Raw genomic sequence first — 27,644 nt, 5'->3', positions numbered from 1 at the left:
GCACTAAAAGGTCTCAACACTTCAAGCGGCCTGAGCCTATTTCAGAACTCTTGGCCAAGAGCCTACCCCCCCCCACCCCCCACACACATCCCCACCCTCCAATCCCACCCACCCCCCCCGAGTCATTGCTATGTATCTCATAACACACAGCAAAATCCCTATTCCCTCCCGATTATATAAAAAAACTAAACAGATAACTTACTTTCTTTAAATTATTTTTTAAAAGTCTCTTAAAAGATTTTGACGTTTAAATACTTCCTCTCTTCTGATATATTAACCCCAAAAGTATCCACAATTGTTTGATAAAGCCAACCCTCCATATTTCAGTCCTGGCAAGAAGAGGGAAGAAGATATCAACTCCAATCAATCTAATTAGGAGGTGGAGAGGCCAAGAATAGGGAAAGTGTTCTTAATCCTTCACAGCTTCAACACATTCCCACCTCCCTAATACCAATAAAAACTATAGTAAAATAGTTAAGATTTCTGAGGCAGTAGCTATAATAACCAAGGCCCTCTACCACCTTCCCACCTACTTTGCAGTATCAATTTATTCCCTAGTCCAAAAAGGGTGAAGTATTTCATAAGGAAAGTAATTTTCTTAGTCCAGAATCAGTAGTTTAAAAAAAAAAAAAGGCATGTTTTTTTAAAGAAGTTTTTTTTCTTTTTCTCTTCTTTTTTACTTAGGAAGGGGTGGGAGTGGTGGGGGAGGTTCTGATGGTAGAGGTGGTGGCCTGGGTTTGTCTGTATTGCCAGATCGGGAAGAGATCCCACCAGCCCGTGGATTTAGATATTCGCCATAAGAATGAACAAATTCAAATGCAGGAGGCTGAGTGGGCTGAACACCCTGGGCACTGAGCAGGGAGTGAAGCATATTCACGGTATCTTGATAGTCTATCGTCTGGGTTGTGTTGTGACCATTGGCCCCAGTGGGGCCTTTATCCAGTTTCATATGAGGAACTCGAGTTTTACAGCTGGGCTGTGAGAAAGGAAGGCCACTTGTGTCTGCGCTATGCCCAGGCAACTGGGCCATTGTAGGAAGAGGAGGGAAGGAGAAATTTATGGAAGAAGATTTAGTACTCTTGGCAATCTTTGCTGGATGATCAAACACTGCTCCCCCAGTCTCTTCAGGGGGGCCCCTTTTGCGAGCAGAACTGGAAGAAGAGAAAGAACTAGACAAGCTATAGGTTTTGTGTGGTAAGGTGCTTGTCTGACTACTATGTTTTGGATCACCCGGACGTTTGTTCCCAGAACCAGTTGGAAGCTGTGAGTGTGAGTGCTTATGTGAGTGGTGATTGTGATGATGATGATGATGATTAGATGGGTGAGTCTTGTGCTTTTCTTTGTGCTCTCGGCTCTTTGTGACACTGTCATCTACAGTATTGTGCTTCTCAGCTGCAGCATGGACTTTAATGCGCATCTTTATCTCCTCTGGTTTAGAAGAGGCAACTTTATCTCCACCGGCCACTGGGATTCTCATTTTGAGAGCTGTTTTGTCAGCCTTTTCCAGAAAAGGCCGCTCAGGGTTTTCCGAGCCCTCTATGGGCATTTTCAGAATGACTGAAGAATGGCTGTCATGGTGGGACAGGAGATTCTGGGCAGCATATGCATACTGTGACTTCACATTGGCCTCCATATTCTCCAATTGCCTCTTCTGGGCAGCCAACTCTTCCGCGTGCTTTGCACGGTACTCTTTCAGTGACACTTTAGCTGAGGGCACACTCTTAATACTCTGCTTCTGGGAAACAAATGCATTTGAACCATCCTGCTGCAAGGAATGATCAACTCCTATAAGTGCTATATTCTCACTAGTCCGATGACCCTGAGCAGGTTCCAGTTTAAAAGGAGGTTGAGAAGACAGCCAATGCTCACTCTGCAACATCTCCATACTGCTCAAGTTGCTGGATGACTCGTCAGTGGCTGGAAGGGAAGGCACTGCATTTGTGGTAGAGGCAGCTGACATGCTCATTAAACCTGCAATAGTTGTGTCTGAAGAGCTCTGGGAAATCATGTTGAGGATTGTCTGCTCTGAAGTGTTTTCATCTGCTCCTCGGTCATCTGCTTTTGTCTTCTTGGCAGCCTGACATGCCTAGAATGAAGCAAATAACCTCTTCACTTCACGTAATTTATTAAGTGGAGAAAGACTGATATGGGTGAATCATGCTTGCTGTGGCACTAAGGTACTAGAGAGGGCATGAGCAGGAGGCTACCCTACCATGAGATCCAAGAATTATTACCATCAGAAAAAATAAGATTTTATATCAGTTAGAGCCTGAACAATTTGTATCAATGTAATAAGGTAACAAAAAAAAAAAAAAACCTGTGCTTATATAAAAATAACTCATGAACATCTATGCCTTCTACAACTGCTTATAATTGCAGTTAGTCCATAAACAAATTCTGGAATTTTTGGAGAGGTTTTATATGAAAGTAGGAGATGAACTATATGCTCTCAAGCTTCATTCCAACCATAGGCAAACTCATCTTCTGCAACTCACTCAACCAAGAAAATAAAATTAAACTTTCACTCTGGCTTTTTGAGAAATGAACATTTTAAAACAAATTTCAACATAACCACTGGAGAAAAGAAGTTAATGATTCTACTACTCAAAAGACTTTGAAAAAATTTTTAAATACAACTTCACACTGCAATCTATAAAAAATAAACAAAACCCTAAAATCCATTATAAAAACAGGTAATGTCAAAGATAAAATTATGTTACCAGCTCCAATCTTGTAAATCTGTATCTTGGCTCCACCAGAAGCTAATACTCAGTGACCCAGAGAAGCCACTTTTTCCCCTAAGTCTCCACACAGAAAATACTCAACCAATTTTGTTGACCAAATGATCATATCATAAGAGTTGCATAACACAAAGCAAATCCTGCTATCAACTACAGCCACTGACTTCTGGGCTAGTATCCAAGCTATGAAGTTGAAGTCATGATTACTGCCTAACTATAAAAAAGGAAATTCCAAAACTAGGGTACATATCCAATTCTGGTATATTCACTGGTGCAAAGTAAGAAACTGGTTTTGTTCCAGAAGCCGACAGCAATAATTCTTACCCTCCAATTCCGAATGCGTTTGAGCCTATTGGGCGTTTTCTCCAGAATCTGTAGAAATTCATGTGTCAGTTCTACCAAAAAAAAAAAAAATAGAACATTCAAAAAGACTCAGAAAAGCAGAAGTAATGAAGCAAGAATAACCTCAACTAACTGACTATTTTCATCTAAATCAAGTCACCTTTGGCCATATATGTGACAGATCAAAAGCAAGTGCTTTTCCAGGTCCCTTACTCTAAAACTTACCATCTAAAAGTTCCAAGGTCACAGTGGCGTCAACATACTCCCACCAGTGCTTCCCGTCAGTTGAGACTGGGATCTCCCAGTTGGACCACTTGCAAGCCAGATGAATGCAGACACAGGCCACCACAGGAGGTGTGTACTGCAGGCTAAATGTGGTCAAATGCAGGCTGACATCAGAGGGAAGGAAACAGAGAGTATCATGAGCTCTCAATTCTGAACCCAAAGCTAAAACTCTCCATTATTTAAAAAAAAAAAAAAAAAAGAGGAAAAAAGCTTAAAAAAAAAAAAAAAAAAACACTGGAGAGCAAAAAGGGCAAGAAATACTCAGTGCTCTGATCCAACACTCAGTATGATTTTCTATTAATCCATCTGCTCAAGTAACAACATTTTCAAATTCCTTGACTGCACATCATCTACACACTGACCAGGGACATCCCCTACCTCCAGCCCCAAAAAAGAGGCTGAGTATATCACCCAGCAGGTATAGGGGTGTTTAAAGGTACTCCGTTTTCTACTCTATTACTACTACTCTATTATCCTCAGGGGAACCCTGGTGGCATAGTGGTTAAGTGCTACAGCTGCTAACCAAAAGGTCAGCAGTTCGAATTGACCAGGCGCTCCTTGGAAACTCTATAGGGCAGTTCTACTGTGTCCTACAGTGTCGCTACGAGTAGGAATCAACTTGATGCAATGAGCTTGGCTTGGGTATTATTCTCAGAATAAGCTCAGACCTTAATGAAAATTATTAAGATTTCTGGTGTGTGTGATCCCTAAATCAAATACTTAAGAAAATACTCTGAAAATCATCTTGACTCTTGCTAGTCATAGTTCTAGGCTATTTAAAATAATGAACAGATGATCACTGTGTGACTATGCTTGACTGATAGTTTATTTCAAAAATTTCCCGTATCAGGCTATGAAAATGAACTTCTTAGCCCTGACAGTCATTAAAGGTATCTTTGGTTTCCAAGAACAACCAATAGATTGGAACTGAGAGCAAACAGATCATTTGGTAACACGTTATGTATTAATAATTTTTTTAAGAAAGAATTGTGATTCTTTACACATATAAGTGCCCATTTGTTTGGAGAAAAAAAGAATCTTCTAAAATGTCATAAGCATTTTAGAATTCTCCAAATTAGATTTTCAGTCACTGTCAATGAGCCTCAAGTTTACCTAAACTTTCAGAACTGTGCTCTTAGATATTTTAAGGCAAAGTAATAAATGCAAAATTGAGTTAGGTAATTACATAACCGTAGCAAATTAAAAAGCACCATGGAATTTAAGGTAAGTCTACACTTACCAAAGAATTACCTATTATATCAAAGATCATTTCCGTGCCTAGGTCTTTGGGTCCTAGTTTACTATGTGCCAGACCTGAAATTTTTCCACATGCCTCTCAAAAAATGACAATTCCAACCCAAGTTAAGTTCTACCCTAAAAAGAGAGGGAAAAAAATTAAAATATAAACCTGTTGGTTGCCATGAAGTAAGAAGTCTGTGCTAAGTCCTTGCTTGCTAAAAGAAAAAAAAAAAAGAGGTGGGAGGAGAAAAGTTATTAGTTCCATTCATTCTCAATATTTAGTAAGTATTTATTATTTTCAAGGTACTGAGAATACAGTGGTGAATTAGATGGACATGGTCCCTAACCACCTGATACTTACATTCTACCAAAGGTAACAAATAGACAATTTTTATTTACAATATTAATAATTACGCTATTTCCAGATCTAGGAAGTCAAGTTTTATTCTGCATGCCAGGTATCTGAGTTACTTGTTTAAAATGCAATTCCTGGGCATCCTCCCTAAAGTTTGCCTCACTATGTTTGGAGAGAGGCACAAGCACTTTTAATAAGTAACTCAGAGATTCTGATGCAAGGGCTCACTGAGAAACACTGAACTAGAAGACAAACTACTTTAGAGGCAAAGTCAGAATCTAGAAGATCTTGATATATTTGGGAAAAGTGACTTTTGCTGAAAAAATGAAAAGTTTTTAAATGAGTAGTCTCTGATTTAAATCCAAAATCATCATATAACAGATAAATTAGTTAATAAATTACAATTAAAAAACCATATCCCTCCTTAAAAAAAAAAACTCTGGATGAAAAGCAAATTTTTATCTTAAGAATTTAAGTCTTCTCAGTGTTAGTATATATTCCATCTCTGTTTAACACTATCCTTGCTCACTATATACTTTTTAATGCTTTCAAATATAAAAAAGAACTTGGGAAAACTTTAGGAATTTTCAGATGAAAGACACATTGATGAAATATAAAATAGGCCAATCCTCAGTTTAGTCTACAAGACTATAAAAAACACTTAAATGCACAATGGTGTCCAGATATTCTTGATATTACTATTCAAGAAAAATAAGAGGAACTGGGTTTCATTCAACTATAGCTATTAAAATTAAACCAGAATAAAAAGAAAGGCCCTGATAAGGGACTGCTAGTCATAGAATTAAGTTCAAGTAAAACTGCAGATGATCCTTTGTGAGGCCTTTACAAGAGAAGTACCCAGGGCTATCAATCCTAGAATCAAAATAAGGTGAATCACTCCGAAGACATCCTTAAAATTGCTGCTAGATACTTATGACTTGGTGGCTTTTTAAAATCTGCCCCCGGTTTTGACAAATATATTTAAGTGACTAACTCTTTAACTGGAGATATTAAAAAACATTAATTTTAAGAACCCAATAGAAAAACCCAGTTAGAACCACTCATTTTGATTAAGTCAGGCAGGCCTTTCAATTTAACTTTTGCCAAAGAAGTCGTATTATGTATTTGTCAACAGCAAATAGAAATTTTAAATGGTAAAAACAATTTAAGATATTTGTCTCAAGTTTCCTTACCTCGAACAAGTTGAGTGCACTTTACCACATGTGTATGTGGGTGGTCAATTGTTAGCTCAAAGCCTAAAAGAGAAGAAAAAAACCTGTTTAAAAAGCCAAAAATAATCAAGACATTTTATACTTCTTTTATCTGGGTCATAATTAAAAAAACCTGTTGCCATCAAGTCACTTCCAAACTTCCCTCCAGATTGCTCTTCAGTGACTAAGAGAATCACACAAAATAGGCAGCATACTCTTCTAAGAGGCATTATCTCCAAAGCTGCTATTTTTTGAGCTAGAAGATATCACTAAAATAACAAAGCTTAATGCAATCTCAAGAACCCGCAATAATCTTTGAACACAAAACACTCTTTTAGGGACAAAAGAACCTAAGTGAGCCTAACACAAGGTTAGGTTCAAAAGCGATGACTACCTTCTAAAGCTTAACCTCTCTTACCTCAGTTTTGTTCCTTTTCATCATCTTGACTGCAATAGGTAATGGTCATTTTATTCAATCTCAAATGGTCTTTAGCAAAATTACTTAGTGGAAGATGAGTGTATTTATGAAAATTGTTTCTGAATAAGTTTCGCTCTTGGAGCATGTAAATAAATTTTTCTAGATACAAGTAAAGAAATTCTATTAAGAAATTTATATGATATGAATTATTCTATAAGGATAACTGATTCCTGCAAATTAGACTTTACTGGTTTCCACATTAAAATGTTAGTACTAATAATGATGTACTCCGTTAGAAACATATCATTGTCCCCTGAAACATAATTAGATTGAAGATAACTTATTTCAACTAAAAAGTTAATTAGCAGAAATTAACTTCAGACAAATTCTGAAAAACTCATGTCTATATGTGTAATAAAATACAGCTGTACCAATAACTTCCCAATACAATCATAAAATCTTCCCCTACTACAGAAAAAATGATAGCCTAAAACAAGAAGGAAATCTTTGTCTTCCACATTCTCTGCTGAAAATTATGCTAACAACAGAACATCATCAGTGCTGCCCATGCAACAGCTATAGCTTGTGTTCCTTCACCTCCACTTTGCTGTTCTATACACTGGGTTACCAGTTTTAAAAACAAATGCTGTTATCTAAATACATTAACAAGCAGACCATAAAAATCTATGGAAGTTCTTTAGTTTCTACCATTACTTATCAGGTTAAAAATTGCTAAACCTTAATATCCAAATTGTGAACTCTAGAATGGAAAAAAAAATTACTGCTATTTCAAATGTCAGCTGTAGCTGCATTCTACCTATGGTACATGTCGACGTTAAACTCTGAGCTCTACAATCTCGAGACTCTGGAAACAGATGACCACTTTGCAAAAACCTTTCCAAAGGATTTTCTTCCTGTTTCGTATCTCGCAAATATTAAAGTCATATCATTATATTACATAATAATTTTTTAGATGTTTTAAAGGAAAATAAACTTACCTAAAGTCTGCAGAATTATACTTTCTAATATCACCAGATCTTGAACTTGCTGCAGATAAGCCTACAAGTGAGAATACCAAGAAATTATTCCTCCAAAAAGCACAATATACAAAGTCTGAACAATTCTAACAACCCCTCTCAGAGAAACCAAAACAACAAAAGCAAGGGTAGAGTTAGGAGGTAGGTAGAAACTGAAATAAAATTCTTATCCCGTTCAGTACAGATTCTCCTTTAAAAAAAAAAAAAAAGTGGCACACTGAGAAATAACACTTTATCTATATGTAACTACAAAAGAAGGAAGGAAACTCTCGTGGCATAGTGGTTAAGAGCCACACTCCTAACCAAAAGGTCAGCAGTTTGAATCCACCAGGGCACTCCTTGGAAACCCTATGGGGCAGTTCTGCTCTGTCCTATAGGGTACAGCTGCTAACCAAAAGGTCGGCTGTTCAAATCCACCAGGCACTCCTTGGAAACCCTACGGGGCAGTTCTACCTTGTCCTAAAGGGTCACTATGAGTCAGAATAGACTCAAACAGCAACGGGTTTGGTTTTACAATTGAAAGAATGGCCCTGCCGGCACAGTGGTTAAGTGCTTGGTTGCTAACGGAAGTTAGCACTTTGAACCTACTAGCTGCTCTGAGGGAGACATGGCAGTCCGCTTCTGTAAAGATTACAGCCTTGGAAGCCCTATGGGGCAGTTCTACTTTGACCTATAGAGTCGCTACGAGTTGTAATCGACTCGACAGCAACGAGTTTGGATTGTTTTACAATAGAACCACCAAAGATTTGGTGCATTTTCAGACTGATATTTTAGGTTTTGAAGTTTGTGTGGTTTAGATCTAAGAAAATGAAAAATATACCTTTTTTCAACATCATCAAAATGAACTTGCAGGGCCTTCCTATACTACTGTAGGCATTTAATTGGTCTCAAACATTTGACTCCTGTTATACCTTCTCCTTTTGGGTAATGCTAGATTTCTAAAACTTAACAGAGGACTTCAAAGGAAAAGGGAATAAGCAAAAAAATTCTCTCAGATCAGTGCTGGCCAAAACTGCAGCCACGAGCCACATGTGGCTATTGAGCACTGGAAATGTAACTAGTCAAAACTGTGCTGGAAGTGTAAAACATACCCTGAATTTTGAAGGCTTAGTTCAAAAACAGGAATATAAAATACCTCATTAATAACTTTTCAATATTGATTACACAATCAAATAATAATATTTTAGATATACTGGGTTAAATACAATGTTTTATTAAAATTAATTTCACTTTTTTTAAAAATGAAGTTTTTAAACAAGTTCAATAAATAGTTTAAAATTTTTTAAATTACACGTGTGGCTCCCATTATGTTTCTACTGGACACCACTGGAGAACGAGTCCTGAGCTGAGAGTTAGAGAGACACACGTCTTTCTGCTTGATGATATTGAATAAATCCTTATCTTTGCCAGTGCCAGCTACCAGAGAGTGGAGAAAATATCTCCCTCTAATCATCTCACAAGTACTAGAGACTTAGGTGAGAAATTATGTAAATACGCTTTGAAGGAAATAAAAAGGAGATGGTATAAAAAAAAAAAGAGAATTTTTGTTTGTTTAAACTCAATTCTATGGACCCATGGTATTAGTCTGAGGCCTGGACAAAAGTCCCGAACAATTACTCTTTTCAACAAGAGGTACTTGTATAGTTAAAAGTGAAAGAAAGGGTATAGTCCAAAGTGAGAAAATGAAGGAGGTCAAGACCCTACTATGCAAAACACTAAATATATTTCATTAGGGAAAGCTATTCATTCATTAAAAAAAAAAAAAAAAGGAAGAAAGAAAACTTTCTACAATGTGATCAGAAGAAAATACACAATTTCATTTATTAATTTGATAAAGGATGACCCAAGCAACCACTGTAAGAGATATCTGGGATATAGTACATGAAAAAAACCTATAAACCTTATAGGCATGTATAGCTATTCAGAAAAGCTGGAAATAACAGTGATATCTAGGTAATATATCTTCTTTGTTTTCTTCATTTCCAATTTTACTACAATGAGCACACTTGACTTTTGCCGTAAAATTTATATAATTTTTTTCCATTTGTTTGTTAGGAAAAAACAAACACTGAAATGTTGCTTTAAGATACCCACTCAGACTTCAGTAGTCAATGTTACAAAATTAAGTTAGAATCAAAATAAATAAATAAAAACAGATGTGTAATTAACCTCCTACCTCACTCCTAGTATCGGGAAGTGATTCCTGTGGATGGAGACAAGCATGTGCCACCTTGATAACGTGCTCCAATTTTTTCGGCTGCTCCTCTACTTTAGCTGCTAGAAATAAGGCTGCTGGAGCCACAGACTGGATGGAAAGAAAATCAAATATATTTACCATTTAGTTCTAGATCAAGGTAGACCTAAAAGAGCTAAATCTCAGACAAATTAAGTTCCTTGCATGCTTCAACTTCATCACCTCTTATTTATGCTTTTTCATCTACTTAAATGTCCTCCCCCCTCCTATCCATTTACCCATGTCCACTTATGAACACCAATCCTTCAATCCTTCAACCAACTATCTTTCATTAAAAACTATCTATGCAAGAAGCTACTAGATCTAAGTAAATGGTTTTCTATTTAAAATGAGACTCCAAGAGAATACATGAAATATTCAGGACAGGCAAATCCAGAGATATGAACTAGTGGTTGCCAGGGACTGGAGGAAGGGGGAAAGAATAGCACACAGAATGGGGCGTGAGTATTAATGGGTATCAGTTTTTTTTTTCTGGGGAGATGAAGATGTTCTCGAATTAAGATAGTGGTGATAGTTACAGAACTTTCTAAATATATTAAAAAACATTGAGTTGTACACATTAAAAGGGTGAATTTCATGCTATGTGCATTATATCTCAGTTATATATACCTAAGAATCATAAATCTATAACAAAAAAAAGGAACACAGACCACAGTGTTATATTCAAGGGTTATACCTAGAAGGCGGGAACCCTGGTGGCATAGTGGTTAACGGCTACTGCTGCTAACCAAAAGGTTGGCAGTTCGAATCCTCCAGGCGCTCCTTGGAAACCCTATGCGGCAGTTCTGCTCTGTCCTTTAGGGTCGCTATGAGTCAGAACTGACTCCACGGCATTTAGGAAACAAACAATTCAAGCCAATACACAGCCAAACAACAAACTCAGATACTAAATAATTTAAAAGATTAGTGCAACCTGACATAAACATAGCTTGGCGTTCTGGGAAACCTCAGGAAGTGGAACTTTTCTTGAATCTTAAGAATAATTTCAAAGAGTCAAAAATGTAAACGGCAAGAGCTAGAATTCACTAAGGGTCAAAGAAATAAAGCATTTTACAAAATTTAAATATCTATTTTACTTTACTAAATAAAACTGACGTTCTAATATTTATTCGTATTGCTGCTATATCTACGTTAATATCTTTCTGGAACAGATTTCAGGTTTTATGCCACCAATTCAGTTCAATTCACAGTAACGATTTTCTTCCTTTACATTTGTTTCAGTTGTATTTGAAGGTTTGAAAATGTTTCATATCTATTTCTAGATTTTAGTATAAACAAAGAGGGGCCAGAGGAAAATGGGCATGAACAAAGGTGTGGTGCATGTGGGCTTGAAGCAACGTTTTGAACACTAACCTGAATAAGTTATTATAGACAATGGGATGTGAGGCACTAATGATTTTTAAGACTGACACTAAAGATTTTAGAAGAGACGTAGGCTAAGAAATATTTAGGAAAATTAATCTGGTGGTCCGAGAGACTAGGAGGAGGGAAGGATGGGAAACATTAATTTTTTTAAATATATAAACAAAATTTAATAATCTAAGCAGTACAGAAATAACGTATTTTTACCCAAATAACATGCACATTATACTTTTCATAAATGTGCTATATTAATATTTTTTGACATGTTGCCAACTTCATTTTCAATTCTATTTTCTGTCCAACAGATTTAATGTTACCAGGATAAAACTGATCTCATGGAAATTTAAGGTAGGCATTTTCCCAAACCAAATATAACCAACGGTGACCTGAATGGACTCAGGCTGGAAATAAGACACCATGTTAAAACCCAAGAGTAGGAATGCACAAAGTGCTAGGAATGAGTAAGTAAGAAACAATCCTAGGCCTAAAACTACAAGATGTTGTTTATATTTTATTGCTTTCATAAATCTTAAACTGAAATATAATTTTTTATAATGTCTTTGAAATTAACAGATAAAGTCACAAGAAACTGTGTTTTCATCTTAAAATAGGCCATTTTATTCATCTTCATCATCTGACTCCCGGAATCTTTCAAAGTCCGATTCCTTGTCACTATCATCATTGAAATATCTGAGAGCTGCCTGCAGATGCTCTCCTGTGACTTCTGAACTGATGTCATCATCATCACTAACTTAGGCATCATCTTCGTCATTGGTATTCTACTGGTACACAATTTCCAGCCTACATGAAGCCACTGCAGATGGTTTCTGGGGTTACTTTCCCCCAAGCAGAAGGCACCTACTTGCAGACTTCCCATAAACTTCGCCAGCTGCAGTCATCTAATGGTGTGAACTCATGAATCCCAGACTGTATCCTTTCACCCCACTCTCTTCTCATAAAAGTCTAGTGGTTGACCACTATATCTAGTGGCTGCAGCTTGCACATAAAGCCAACAGGTATGACTGCTGTAGGGACACGAGTCAGTACAATTTTGAAAACACAATTTGCAAAAAATACAGTATTTTGTACGCAGAGATAAAAATTCTAGTAAGATACACTCTAAAATGTTAACAGGATTATCTCTGGACAATGGGCTTATACAGAAATCTCCATTTTCTACTTTGTCTTCTTTTACTCTTATGGTAATGAAAATACATATACCCATCAACAGATGAATGGACAAGCAAAATACAGTACATACATACAATGAAATACTACTCAGGCAGTAGGAGAAACAAAGCCTTGATACATGCTACAATACGGATGGAGCTTGAAGACACTATGCTGAGTGAAATAAGTCAATCACAAAAGGACTAATATTGTATGACCTAACTTATATTAAAAAGACAAAAGAAGGTAAATGTATAGAGGCCATAGTTTATTAGTGGTTACCTGAGGGCTGGGGGGGGGGAGGGGTGAATGGTGATGGAAATAATTGCACTGATTAAGGGCAGGATGGCAGAGCCGATTTAAAAAGTTGAATCAGCAAAAGTTGTCTGATATATTTACAACAATGACAAAAAAAAGTACCTGCTGAGGCTGCTTATGTACAACTAAACACCTGACGGGATTTGGTTTCTTAATTTGGAGGTTTAGGATCATGGTTTCATGGGACATCCCAGTTAATTGGCCTAGTATGGCGTTTGGTGCTTCTGTTTTACCTCCTAGTTTTTTGTTGCATAGTGCTTGGGGACTTAAAAGCTCATAAGCGGCCATCCAAGACACAAAAACTGGTTTCTGTTTGCCTGGAACAAGAGAGGAAGAAGACTCAGGAATAGGAGGTGGAGGATATGGAATGTGCGGCTGATTGCCTCCATGAACAACTGCTTTCTCTGCCTTGAGGCCAGAAGAACTGGATGGTGCCTAGCTACCATTACTGAACATTTTGATCAAAGGTTCCACTAAAGAATCCTGACGAAAGGGGGAAAATGCAGGACAGAATTTCAAATTCTCATGGAACTCAGACTTTCTGGAGCCATGGAGGCTGCATGAGCCTCTAAAACTATTGCCCTGAGATCATCTTTAAATCTTAAACCAAAAATATCCCCTGAAGTCTTCTTAAAACCAAATAGTTTAGCTTAACTAGTAAAAAATGTCTGCCTTGAGCATTATGCTCTTTTAAGATCTATATGGATTGTTTTTGTATGGCCTTTCTCGCCATGGTCTTGTTAACTCCTACCCAAGTGATTGGGTGGGAGTATACAAATAGGGTAATTGTGGCCCCCCAAGGGAACTGGATAGCTTGCTAACAATGCAAATAAAGTTCATAGCACCCATGTGGGGATAGGACCATGCATATAAGGTCTACAGAACCCTAAGGAAGGGATTGGTCCATTTTGCTTAAAATAAGGCATCCCAGAGGCTGGAAGGAGAGGATCTCATCACCACCAAGAAAAAGGGCCAAGGGCAGAAAGTGAACCATGTCTTTTGGGCCTGGGATCCCTGTACTGAGAAGCTCCTGGAACCAGAAGACTAAGAGAAACAAAGACAGCGCTGTAACACTAAAGACAAGGAGAAGTGGTGGCAGATAAACAGCAGCAGGAGAGATCACCAGAAGACAGCACAGAGGGCTTCCCGGCCCACAGAACGAGAAAGCTGAGTGCCTTTAGGGCAGGAGGTTTGTTGGAGAAGTAGGATGCTTCTGGGCACTTGCTGGAGGTAGGTTTGCTGACCCAAGGGAACTAGAGCTGAGTGCCTTAGGGCCAAAGCTTATTGGCAGAGTGGGGTGCCTCTGGGCAGTTCTCAGCAGAGCTAAAAGAGATCTGTAACACTTGCCCAAGGAGCAGGGCTGCGGCCGAGAGCCAGAGAGGCCTGTGTGGGCACAGCTGACAAGAGGCTGTCCTGATGGAAGAATTGTATCCTGAGCCTTCCTGAACCTGAACTGTAACCAGTTACTTCCCTAATAAACCTTGTAATTGTGAATATGGTCTGTGAGTTCTGTGTAGCCAATGCAATGAATTATCAAATTCAGCAGAGAAGTACAGAGTGCCCTGGGAGGGATGGATGGCTGTTGCCAGAATTGGTAAAGATGGCGGAGAGAGGAGGTATATCTGACCTGTGCCTCATAAGAATCAGCCTTGGAATGTTGATCTTGATTCTCCTGCCCCTCATGAAGATAGAGGATGTAAGACGCTGCCCCCATGCCATTTTTACAGCTGTGTATCTTGACCTGATTATAGTCACATACATATAATGCAAAAATTAACCAAGGTACACACTTCACAACTGTATGCTTTACCGTGTTTTCCTCAATTCAAAAAAAAAAAATCACATCTGACAAACAGCTCTAAGACATAAAGAAAACATATAAATAATAAATCAAAACAATAAAAAGGGGGCAAAAAGCATCAACGGTCAACCAGTCAATTTTTCAGTCAGTCAGTTCTTCACTTTAAAGGGAAGGACAACAATCAATAAGCATAAGAAAAGCTCAACTTCACTAATTTAAGAAATATAAATTAACAAACACTAATTTACTAATGGATACACACCAAACCAAATCCATCATCCTCGAGTTGATTCCAACTCATAGAGACCCTATAAGACAGAGCAGAACTGGCCCATAGGGTTTCCAAGAGCAGTTGGTGGACTTGAACTGCCAACCTTTTGGTTAGCAGCCGAGCTCTTAACCACTCACTGCGCCACCAGGGCTCCAAATGGATACACAGGTAGACATATATGCCAAGATGTGTGGGAGGGTATAAAGGAACACACCCACCTGCTGATATAGGTTTGATGGTAGATATCTCTACATACATAACTGTAGGTGCTGCTTAAATATTAATACAGACAATCAAGCACAGAAGGGCCACAGTCAGGGCAACTTCTTAGAGATAACCAAATACCTCACAAGACAAAGCTCTAGGTTCAAAGGCAAAGATAGACTCGGGGTACATCGGCACAACTGGCAAAACATAGCTCTTGAAGACGAAGTTCTGCATCCTACTTTGGTGAGTACCATCTGAGGTCTTAAAAGCTTGCAAGCAGCCATCTAAGATACAAAGTAGTCTCTTACTGCCTGGAGCGAAAGAGATTTAAGAAAACAAAAGGCCCATGGAACAATTAGCCCAAAGGTCTAAAAGACCACATGAACCACAGCCTACAGGACCTCAAGACCACAAGAACTAGATGGTGCCTGGCTACCAACTACTTTGCCTGGGATCACAACAGAAGGTCCCAGACACAGGAGGAGAAAAACTTCAGGAAAAAAATCAAATTCACGAAAAAGACTGGTCTTACTGGTCTGACAGAGAGTAGAGGAATCTGAGACTATGGCCCTAAGACACCCTCCTGAAATGGAACTGAAGCCACTGCTGGAGACTACCCTTCAACCAAACCATAGACAGGCCTATAAAATAAACAATAATACCTGAGAGGAACATGCTCCTTAGAACAAGGCAATTATAGGAGATCAAAAGGGCAGCATTTGCCCAAAAGCAAAGATGAGAAGGCAGAAAGGGGTAGCAATTCAGGACAAAAGGAAATGGGGAATCTAGGACAGAAATGGGAGTGCTGGCATATTGTGGGGAATGAAACCAATGTCATGGAACACTCTACGTACAAGCTACCAAGTGGGAAACTAATTTGCTCTGTAAACTTTCACAAAAATTAAAAACAAAAAAAAGTCACCTGTTTAAGAACAAATGGTCAACAATTACGTTAAAACAAAGATGAGAATGTAAAGGGGCAGAAAAAATAGATTAAGGGAAACAGAACAACCAGAATGGAAATGAGAACGTTCATGCATTGTGAAGAATGTAACCAATGTCACTGAACAACTTGTGTTTGTGTAGAAATGGCTGAATGGGAACCTAAACTGCTGTGTAAACCTTCGCTGAAAACACAATACTATTTATTTTTTAATTTTTATTGTGCTTTAAGTGAAAGTTTACAAATCAAGTCAGTCTCTCACACAAAAACTTATATACACCTTGCTACATACTCCCAATTGCTCTCCCCCAACGAACAATGTTATTTTTTAAAAAAAGAAACGTAAATTAAAAAAATAATTGAGAACCTCATCTACCTTATTTACCACTGTACGGCTAGCACTTGACAAACAGTGAGGAAGTAAGGTAATGAGTATTTGTTGATCATGAGGGTGTACAGAAAAGGACCCTCCTACACTGCTTGAAACAATGTATAATCTTACAGTATAATGTATAATCTTACAGTAGGGAAAACTGACACAACAAAAATTTTAACTACACATACCCTTGGATACAGCAATTACATCTATAGGAATTTATAATAAAATACCCATGTAAGTATAATAAATATGTACAAGAAATGCCACATGTTATTTATAATAACAATAACTAGAAACAACCCAAATATCCACAAATAAGGAGCTGTTTAAATAAATTATGGTACTACACAAAGAAACACTATGAGGTTATTTAAAATAATGAGAAACTGATATGAAAAAAGTCCAAAATATACTGTTAAGTGGTAAAGGGAAGTTGTACAACAGTAGTATAGTATGTTTACTGAAATACATAAATGTTAGCAAAGGCACAGAAAAATGTCTGGGACACTAAATGCCAAAATGTTTATCAATGGTTGCCTCTAGAAGAGTACAATAACAGAGAAGCTTTCACTTTCTATACCATACATTTCTGTATTGTTTTATTTACACCATGAGCATTTATCACCTTTATAACAACAACAAAAAAAAAGTACGGGGACTTGATAGGACATGTATCAATGCCGCAACAATGTATTAAGTCCTCTCAAATCTGATTTTGGATTCATCCAGCTAGAACTCTTAGAATTAACATATTAAAAAGGTGATACTGTGAAACCTGTGAGAGCCCCTTTTTTACACAGGTCTTACAAGTTTTCTACCTTTAACAGGCAGCAGTCTTAACACTTTTATATCCCTTGTTTTAGAGGAAAATATTGGAGTTTTCCTTCTAACACAGGCTCTGGCTTTTGCAGGTTTTACTGTATTTTTGATTTGTTAATTCCAGAATATGCCTAAAATCAATCCTCTAAAGAAGATCAAAGGGGCCCTGGTGGTGAGTGGTTAAGCACTGGACTGCTAACTGAAAAGGTCAGTGGTTCGAACCTACCAGCCATTCCATGAGAGACAGATGCAGCAATCTGCTTCCATAAAGATTTACAGCCTTGGAAACTGTCAAGGGTTGAATCGTGCTCCCCAAAAATGAGTGTCAACTTGGCTAGTCCCCGATTCCCAGTATTGCGTGAATTGTTCAATTTGTCATCTAATGTGATTGTCCCATGTGTTGTAAATCCTATCTCTATGATATGAGATGGGACTAATGGCAGTTATGTCAATGAGGCAGGACTCAATCTACAAGATTAGGTTATGTCTTAGGCCAATCACTTTTGAGATATAAAAGAGAGAATTGAGCAGAGAGACACGGGAGCCTCATGCCACCAAGAAAGCAGTCCCAGGAGCAGAGTGCATCCTTTGGACCCGGAGTTCATGCACAGAGAAGCTCCTAGTCCAGGGGAAAATTGATGACAAGGACCTTCCTCCAGAGCTGACAGAAAGGAAACATCTCCCCTGGAGCTGACGTCCTGAATTTGGACTTCTAACCTACTAGACTGTGAGAGAATAAACTATTCAAGCCATCTACTTGTGGTATTTCTGTTACAGCAGCAGTTCTACTCTGTCCTGTAGGGTTGCTATGAGTCAGAATTTGACTTGGCTGCAATGTTTGTTTGTTTTTAAAAAAGAAGATCGACAACCCCAAATTAAACAGATCATTGAATTTAGGGAAAGGTCAGTCAAAAGAGTATCTCCTTACTGGATAAGGTCCCTGGGTGACACAAATGGTTTGTACTCAACTACGCCTAAAGGTTGGTGGTTCAAATCCATCCAGCAGTACATAACGATCTGCTTCCATAAAGGTCACAGCCAAGAAAACCCTATGGGGCAGTTCTACTCCATAATACACAGCGTTGCCGTGAGTTAAAATCAACTCAATGACAATAGGTTTTTTATACTGGATAATTACCAAAGCACTCATCCATTCAACAAGTTTACTGAAGATATTTAGGAGGACATATAGAAATATGAGTCTCTGTCCTTGCTAAGCTTAACATACAGGAAATAAGGAAAGACTTAAAAGGTAAAAGTGGGTGAAAGTATATTAACCTACCTAGTAGACATATTGATTTGAGATTTAGTTCACTCCAGATTCCAAGTCTATATCATAAAAAAAGGGAAGAATTGTAGAAAACCTTCAGAATTGGCAAGAAAGCTATATACTCCAAGTTTCTCTTAATCTACTACCTTCCATTCTGGGTGTGCTAGGTACCTTTAAGTACTAAACTGCTTATCTCTTAATAAGGGAGTGTAAGCAAAACGGCACACAAAATAAAGTATATTATTCATAAGACAGCGCTCTACTAAAAAACCATCTGCATGAAACCAAAAGGTCAACATTTATTCTAATGCAAAGATGAGAAGATAAGGTGGCAGAGAAACTAGAGTACTGGAAATGGAACAACCAGAACACAATTAAGAGAAATGTTGACACATTGTGAAAAATGTAACCAACAGCACTGAACAATTTGTATGGAAATTGTCAAATAAGAACCTAACTTGCTGTGTAAACTTTAACCCAAAAAAACACAATAAAATATTATTAAAAAATAAATAGGTAAATAAGGCAGTTTTTTCTCCAGAGGCAGGGAATGGCTGGAAGTACAGGGACCTAAGGGGAGGAGAAAGCCACACTGACTGCATACTAGCAAAAATGACGACTACTTAAATCACAAATTCAAGGTGTTTCCTGTGCAGTTACTCCCAATACTGATTACATTACAGGAGCAATGTCTAGTTTCACAGTTCTTCTTCCCATGGCATAAGGCAGCTCCCAGCTCAGAACCCAGATAATAATGAGAAGTCCAAAACACTTTTCCTCAAAAGCATTAACCACAATGAAATATTTGACTCACAAATCCATATGAAATATTCATCAAGTTATCCCTATTAACTTGAGATTTTATTAACCAAATACAGTCTTACCTGCAGCTGGTGTATCATTATGCACTCACAAGTCATTTACAATAATGTTAAATAGGACCATTTTAGGTAGCAAAAGTGAAAATAGCACTATTTAAATTCTGTCCAGGAAAAGAAAAATCCCTTTATTATTATTTTCATTTTCCTGTTCCTAAAAGTCATTTCCCCAGTCATTATCATATAGTGCACCTTCCCCGTCCAACCAGTCGCTGACTGGAATTTTGTCAAAGACTTATTTTCCTGTGCCCATACTATCATTTACCACTTCAAAAAGCTATGCTTAAATTAAGCATGATTTCCCCTCTAATGCTACTTCCTCAACTAAAAAAAGTTATGTTCAAATGTTCTGTTTCTTTACTAGAGAATCCACCTATTACGTTACACTAAACCTACCAGACAACTGGATGCTTCATAGGAAAACTGGAAGACTGGAACTAAATCAGCAGTGTGGCATATAATGACAGTGATCAACCTTAACTTCTAAAGCTCAAATCCCAGTTTAGTTGAAAAGACCAACCACAAAAGAAACAGGAAGTTGGAATCAGCCACAAAAGAATTACACCATATAAAAAAATATACTTACATTTCGATGAAACTGTGTAAAGGACTGAATCATGTAGAATCGATGCATATATACTATAGCAGTGTTGATAGTCAACTGTGAGCTAAAGTGTTCAAGTTAAGGCCCCAAAACAGGCAGGGAGACAATATAATTCCCAAAACTAAGATCTCCTCCTAAAAAAGATCATATAGCCAAGCACCTTAGATGCCGCTAAATGAAAATCACACTTACCTTTCCATACTAAAGACCAGGTCATTTTCTTACACCAAATTACTAATTGTCAAGAGACACTTAGCACAATGCCGTACACAACACAGGTATTCAATATAAATGAATGAATAGCAAACGAGCTTCTCAGGAAGTCTGGATCAAGATGGGATATAAACAAGACCATATATAATCTAAACCTGTCACTTGCCAACTGCAACAGTGTATTAATCATTAGCTCAGGGTACCTGTTTAATGTGATTTACAAGGCCCTCTGTGATCTAGCCTGTGGGTCCCTCTCCACTATCTCCCTCACCGTCTTAGCTCCAGCAACTAACTTTTAGTTCCTCTGCCTCTGGAAACTAAGCCATCTCACATGGTAACCTCTGGGGCCAGAAAGACTGTGGAATGATTTGATATTCATTCAGCAGCAAGAAAAACTTTTTTTTTAGGAAAAACTTTTAAAAGCTGTACATCTAAAGACCTCAGAAGGCACTCCCATGATGAGAACAACCTTAAAAACAACACACAAGAAGGTGCTGAAACAACTCCAAACAAAAATGCTTAGCTTAGTACTGACTGGATGCTAAGGAAGTAAACTGGGTATCTGCAACAATAGAGGACATCTCTTCTGAGATGAGCACAACCTTAAGACACAAAAATTACAGTCAGCAACACATCATTTAAACAAGAGTTACATTCTTGAACAAGAATAATTTTTTATTTGCAGATTGGTAAGAAGTTAAACACTATTAGTTTTTTCAGCCACAAAGACAAAAACACTTCGGGGGGGGGGGTCACACAAACTACTTCATTTTTAAAAATAAACATTAGTACTATAAGTAACTTAAGAAGAAACTGATAATTTGTAAACGATTTTTTAAAACATTAGATTTGTAGATCTCCATCCCTACAAATCTAAACGGACATCCTTCCTTCCTTCCTCTGAAATTCTATAAAACACTAAAAATCACTGCTATTTGAGAGTATGAGTGCCAAGCACTCTGCTGGGCATAGAACCAAAAGCAAGAGATATCATCCCATTTTAGATGACAAAATTAAGAGTTTTGTCAGGTCATTTAGCTACTAAGTGGGAGGGCCAAAATTTGAACCTAAGTTGCTGGGGCATTACTTCTAGGTTACCCTTTATAAGACCTTCAGTTTCTGAACTTCTCAAAACTCTTCACACACTAAGTTTGGGGGAAAAGTTCTCAACAATGAAACACCTACCAGACCCTTAGGGCATAGCGGAAAAGCAGACTCTGAAAAAGTCATCAAAGCAAGACGTCAGAACACACTGAAGAGAAACTAGGAAAATGCGGTTAAAACACAACGCTGCGAAGGATACGAATTCCCAGCAAGGCTGATGGCAATGGTGAGCGAGCGGGAAGTTAACTCCACCTCGCTTCCCTCGCGCAAACAATGAATTTCACTTCGCCCCATCATGTGCTCTCCCACCTGGACATCCAGCCCCTAACGACCCTCTTCCCCCTTCTGTCCCTGACAGAGCCTGAGGCCTAGACGCCGGAGCATGGCGGGACCGACTCCAAGGCCGAAGGCCTAGGCCGCAAGGATACACGTTAAGACGTTGCCCCATGTCCTGAAGCAGATTGGCCGCCTGCTGGCGATAAGAAAGTTCTTTATCTGGGTCCAAGCCAAAACGACGAGATGGGCTATTTTCTAACTGTTCCCGAGTAAAATACCACCGTTTGTTGTTGTTCTTCCTCTCTCCCTCCATAGTGCTTCAACCAGAAGGCAGCGGCGGAGGCTGCAAGCACTTCCCAGTGTCACCTAAGGGGCGACACACATCCGCTGTGCGGAGGCAACTGCGACGTGACGAACTTCCGCTAAGGGTCGAATGCTAGGTTGTGACACGCTTCCGCCCGTAAGGTGATGGTCAAAGGGATTACTTCCGGAATGGACCTCGCGACACCCTGTAGCCGAGTTAACAGCCAGTAGGCGACCAGGAAAGACCTCGGGTCTGGGACGCAGGCACCAATCATGTGACCCTCAGAGGTAGGGTGGGGTTAGGAGTTCTTGCTCAAAATCACGCCTCTTCCCGCGATTACTAGGCTAAGTGTTCGCGCCCCGGGCGAGGGGGCGAGGCAACAGTCGTGGCGGGATCGGGTGCTCAATCTCTCACCTCGCCTCGGCTCTTTCGAGAATTTCCTTGGGGCAGGAGGAGACGATAAAATGGAACAAGCAGAGAAAAAAAGTGACTAGGTGAGACCGTCAGAAACTGAAAAGAGCAATAAAAGCGAGTGGCCCTATCATATCTCGAAGCATAAAGCAACCAGAAGGCTCTTAAATTGTTAGCAATGTAAAGTAGTTATAGTCTGTTTGAAAAGCCACTTTGCGGTCTGTATCCAAAGCCATGAAAATATTCCTATGCTTTATCACAGTGATCCAATGTAAAGGAAGAAAGTGAAATTAATTGCCGGCATTAATTTAGTGATTACCATGTGCCCGGCACAATACTTGATCTTAAATGAGTTTGAGTCTCGTTTAATTTTTTGGCACAACACCTGGAGATGGTAATATTTTAATCCCTGTTTTAAAAACGGGTGGTGCTCCTGGGAAGCTTCCACCAGCACCATTCACAAGCAAAATTTGTAAGTTCCTCTCCTGTTTTCTGCCCTCTGCCAAGATGTGTCAGTGCTTCAACACTGGATAGTTGTTTAATTCTGGCTAAGATACTTAACATTTCAGTGCCGCTTCTGGATCACTGGTGACGCAGCGGTTAAGCGCTCGGCCTTAACCAAAAGGCCAGTAATTCAAGTATACCAGCCGCGCCTCAGAAATCCTAAGGGGCAGCTCTACTCTGTCCTGTAGGCTCGCTGTGAGTCGGAATGACTCCATGGCAACGGGTTGTAGTGATGCCTTTTCTATAAAATGGAAATGATAATAATAGTACCTACGTCTTAGGATGTGAGAAGAATTAAATGAAGATTTAACGTGTTAAAAAGCACTTGTAATGATACCTGGCACACAGAAAAATTCAGTAGATGTGATTATTATTATTGTAGTATTTACTATACTGTATTGACATTATTTGAGAGAAGGATCATGCCACGTTCGTTTGCATCCAGCACTATCTGGTACAGGCCTGGCCCTCCTACATAGTCAAATATATGTCAAATAAATGCTCACGACACCCTACAATAAAGAAACTGACAGTGGGGGATATTAAGTAGTTTGCGCTATCCGTTGTTATTTCCATACTGGCAAACTGACTCTTGTACTCTTGCTTTTACAATAATTTGGGTTTTGTCATTTCTCTACTTGGCTGCTCTTACTCAGCCTGTTTAATTCTAATTCATTCTCAGAAGTATTTTCTTCCATTTTAGACCCTACACACACACCATATGCTGCTTTCAATTAGTATTAACTCCATTTTACAAAAACCAAACCCAGTGCCGTCGAGTCGATTCCAACTCATAGCGACCCTGTAGGACAGAGTAGAACTGCCCCATAGGGTTTCCAAGGAGCGCCTGGCGGATTTGAATTGCCGACCCTTTGGTTAGCAGCCATAGCACTTAACCACTATACCACCAGGGTTCCCGTTTTACGTCAGAAAAATTGAAGTTCAGGAAGATTTAAATTACTTAATTCGGGTTGTAATATAAAAAAGCTTATGATTTTAAGCCTCCTCCATCACAGGCATTTTTCTTTTTAATAAAATAAACACTTTTTCACTTGTGTAGTCATGTATGTTGTCTTTTAAACAATCAAAACTATCCCTCTCAGATCCCTCTTGCTTAATTTTCTGACCTGTGTTTGGTTCTCCACCTAATCTCTTGGATTGATGACTCCATTTTGAATGTGCCGCTCTTCCAAGAAAAAATGTGCTGGTATCTCTCAGGCATCAGGCAATGTGGCTGCTAATCAGTGGCTACCCAGCCTTACAGAAGAGGGGACCTATACAAATCAGAGAAAGCAAGTGTTTTCTGACTGAAGATATATTTATTTGAAAGTAGGAAGCAGTGGTAGCATAATTTCTAAGGAGATGGGTTTTTTGAGTCAGGCCTGGATTCAAATCTCAGCTCTTTGAACTAGTTGTATGATCTTAAATGTCATCTTTGCATATTAACAGAACACCATGGCACGTAGTAGTTGGTGTTCGATACGTGTTTATATCAAATGAATATTAGGCTTCAAATCAATTTGCCCTATAAGAAGAATTAAACCAAAAAAACCCAGTGCTGTTGAGTCAATTCCAACTCATAGCGACCCTATAGGACAGAGTAGAACTGCTTCATAGAGTTTCCAAAGAGCGCCTGGCGGATTCGGACTGCCGACCCTTTGGTTAGGAGCCGTAGCACTTCACCACTACGCCACCAGGGTCTCCAAAAGAACAATTAAGCCAGAGGAATGTTCCTCTTTAAAAAAATATTAAGACTCTGTTTCCTGGAAATCATACCTACAGGGCTACTCTTCTACTTACTGGGCTAATTTGCTCTGGATATAGGATTATACCATATTTTGTAGTTCTCATTTTCGACTGTGCTTATAAATGCCAACTTTTTCAGTCATGCCAAACATTACCGTTTACAACTGTTAAAATAGTTTATTGCCAACATTCCTGTAGTCTCCAACTTAAAATAGGAAGAGATGGTGTGCCACTACACAGCTCTTTCCAACTCCACTTTTGATGAGGTCAGCCGTGGTATTTGTGTGAGTAAATGATTAACAACCAGCTGTCCAGAATATGTGTATGTATGTGTATATAAGTTGTAAATTTTACTGACATAAAGGATGTATAGCACACAATGTATTTAAAATAATAATAAGAAATACAATATTCTTCATTGTAAATTTCTTATAGCCAACTGATTGTCACAAAATACATTCACTGACTTTTGCCAAACTCTTAAATCAGTAGCCAACCTGTGGTTGCAATTGCCAGAGTGTAGCTTTGAATGTTGGTTGATATTTTCACTTGAATTAATCATGAGATCAAAGTGAAACAATGAAAATTTATATCAGAACTTCACTCATTTGTGAGTGACTTGAGAAACTTATTTGAATTAGATAATGGTTTTTGAATACTGAAAGAATTTTGCTTGATTTTTTTTTCGCTGTTGACAATGTAATGATTATAGATATGACATACTTTTAAATTTAATCTGCAGTATTAACATTTTCTCTATCACTTAAGCCTAGACAATGGCAGTCAACAGAACAAATCGAGCTCTTGTTTATAGCATTTGCCAATTTCTGTGGTGTAAATTCTACTGTGGCTGATTTCAAGCTATCAATGTGACATCACTGATCATGGAGTTGGGAAGACATGTGCATACCATTATTTAGTATTTCCTTCATACGGGCACAAAAGATGTAAATAACCTCATGAGCATAGAAAATAGTAAAATATAGTGTAATAATTAGGGCAAGATGAGTTAGGAATATTTTTCACCTTCGTTTTTAGTATAGCTTATTCAGTTGTAGGAAATAATATACTTTAATTTTTAATTATAGCTTATTATTTAACAACCAGCTCACAAAATTCTTGAAAATTTAACAAGCCACTCTCACACACAGTATGAGCACGTTCGAGTATACCGCTGCTTGAAATAATTTAAAGACTCATTGGAAGTATCAGATTCAGATTTAAATGATGCTTGTTAAGCGCTTCTTATGTGATGAACGTGGTGCTAAGAATCTTTGTGTATATCTGTATCATGTAATTCTCATAACTGTATGAGATACGTATATCATTGCTCTTTTTTAAAATAAAAAGCAGGCTTAGCTAATCTATTGAAAGTCAGATATCTAGAAGTGGCAAAGCTAAGATTTGAGCCCAAGTCAGTGCTCTTTCTGCTTACCACCTTCTGAAGCTTAAGGTGTAAATAAGACTAAGGCAGAAAAAGGATTCTGGCGCTTGATTCCTCTTTTTTCCTCAAGTTGTTTAGCCCGCTTCCACATGAGCTCCACTGTGAACCCATAAATCCTGTGCCTCATTAGACAAAGGGAGTGTCAGTCATACTAATTCTTTAGGACATTACCATGGTTACTAAACAGAGTCCAGTGCTCCAGCCTGAACATTCCGGAAGAGGACAAGGCAGAGCTGAGATGGCTTTCTTCAACTTATATCTATTGGGATATCAAAATTCTTTTCGGAACAAAAAAAAGGACAAAACTGAAGAAACAAGTAAGGGGAATATAGAGTGGGGGGAGGGTTAGGCGTACCACTTCTTTTCCTAGCTGGGGTTAGAGATTTATCCCCCAAGACCAGCAGCTGTATTAGGTGGAATTCTGAAGTAGTGAAAGTACCCATTCAGCTTTCCTCTTCTGTCACTCAAGGGCTTTATTAAGGTACCCAATTTGTTCAACTGAATGAATATGCTCATTCACTCATTTGCTCATTTAGTCAGCCTTTATTAAGCACCAACAATGCGCCAGACCTTTGCTGGTGACTGAATAGATATCCCTGCTATCAAGTAGCTGACTATCTGATGAGGAAGATGAGCAATGCAAACAGAAAAATTACAATTTAGCATATGATTAAGTGTGAAATGCTATGAAACCATAAAGGAAGGAAATACCTGAATACTATTGGATTTTGAAAGAGAATGAGGGGATCCTTTAGAAAAGGCCTCACAGAGGAAATGCTTCTAGAACTGAGTGTCGAAGGATAAGTGGAGTTCACCAAGTAGGCAAGAAGGGAACTAGCACAGATAGGAACAGAGACCTGAGAGCAATATTATGTGAACTCCAAGTACATGGATACAGATGAAAGGTAAAGTAGAGAGGTGTTGGGAAGCAGGCCTTGAAAACTAGACAGGAGCAAGGTAACTGAGGATGCTGTTAGCCATGCTAAACATTTTAACTTTACAGGGAGCCATAGAAGAATTTTTAGTAGTCGGTGCGTAAATACCAGATCTGTATTATATCACAGTGACTAGTAGTACCTCATACATAATGGAGGTTTAATAAGTATGTGAAGGGCGGGTGAAAGAGCAAATGATTTTGAATGACTAACTAAAAAGGAGGAGCCTTGGTGGTACAGTAGTTAAATATTCGCCAGCTAACTGAAAGGTCAGCAGTTCAAACCCTTGAACTGCTCTTCGGGAGAGAAATGTGGCAGTCTGCTTCCATGAAGATTTACAGCCTTGGAAACCCTATGGGGCAGTTCTACTCTGTCTTCTAGGGTCACTATGAGCAGAATCAGCTCAGTGGCAGTGGGTTTAACTCAAACAGGAAGTTAGCAGAGGCTTTGCAGGAGAGTGATTTAGATCTTAGAAGATGAGTTGTTTGAAAGCATGGGAAGTGGAAGAGAAAGGGTATTCCAAGCAGAATGGAGAATATATTAAGGAAATTAAGTGTAGGTGGGCACTGAAGCAAAAATTACATTCAGTGGAATATGGGAAAATATCCCCCAGTAGCTTTCTAAAAATTCATAGGAGGTGTATTTTTTAGTTCAGAATGGCTTTATTCTACCCTCACGTTTGATTAATAGTTTGCTCAGATACAGAATTCTAGGTTGAAAACCATTTTCTCAGAATTTCAAAGGTATGCCTTTATTGCCTTCTAGCTTCCAGTTGAGTATCTTTGTGTTACTTGTTTTTTTAT

At 38.5% G+C, this 27,644-nt stretch overlaps 2 protein-coding genes across 5 annotated transcripts in view; one reads left to right on the top strand and one right to left on the bottom strand.

Annotated features, from left to right (window-relative positions):
• Positions 1–122: 122 nt before the first annotated feature.
• On the bottom strand, positions 123–21,913 carry CCNT1 (cyclin T1). Of its 4 annotated transcripts, none has more exons than XM_023555837.2 (10): positions 21,650–21,913; positions 19,887–19,968; positions 14,360–14,473; positions 9,805–9,933; positions 7,590–7,650; positions 6,156–6,218; positions 4,777–4,822; positions 3,309–3,472; positions 3,066–3,136; positions 123–2,086 (listed from the first exon to the last, which is right to left on the bottom strand). In XM_023555837.2, the coding sequence occupies exons 1-10, from the start codon at positions 21,808–21,810 to the stop codon at positions 677–679; spliced, it is 2,301 nt and encodes a 766-aa protein (XP_023411605.2). In that variant the 5' UTR covers positions 21,811–21,913; the 3' UTR covers positions 123–676. The 4 variants fall into 4 exon arrangements, with proteins under 4 accessions (XP_023411605.2, XP_064140379.1, XP_010594546.3 ...); XM_064284309.1 differs by lacking the exon at positions 21,650–21,913 and adding an exon at positions 18,435–18,481 and having other exon boundaries at positions 19,887–19,945; XM_010596244.3 differs by lacking the exon at positions 14,360–14,473 and having other exon boundaries at positions 21,650–21,910.
• SPMIP11 (sperm microtubule inner protein 11) overlaps positions 21,791–27,644 on the top strand; it is a 31,531-nt gene continuing 25,677 nt past the window's right edge. The window contains exon 1 of the mRNA XM_023555846.2: positions 21,791–26,223. Within this exon, the coding sequence (XP_023411614.2) occupies positions 26,079–26,223 (145 nt within the window). The 5' untranslated portion in view covers positions 21,791–26,078. The remainder of the gene's footprint in view (positions 26,224–27,644) is intronic.

The sequence above is a fragment of the Loxodonta africana genome, chromosome 4, assembly GCF_030014295.1.
Source record: "Loxodonta africana isolate mLoxAfr1 chromosome 4, mLoxAfr1.hap2, whole genome shotgun sequence".
Taxonomy (NCBI): domain Eukaryota; kingdom Metazoa; phylum Chordata; class Mammalia; order Proboscidea; family Elephantidae; genus Loxodonta; species Loxodonta africana.
Note: the sequence above shows the minus strand (reverse complement) of the source record. Positions and strands in the feature narration are given on the sequence as shown.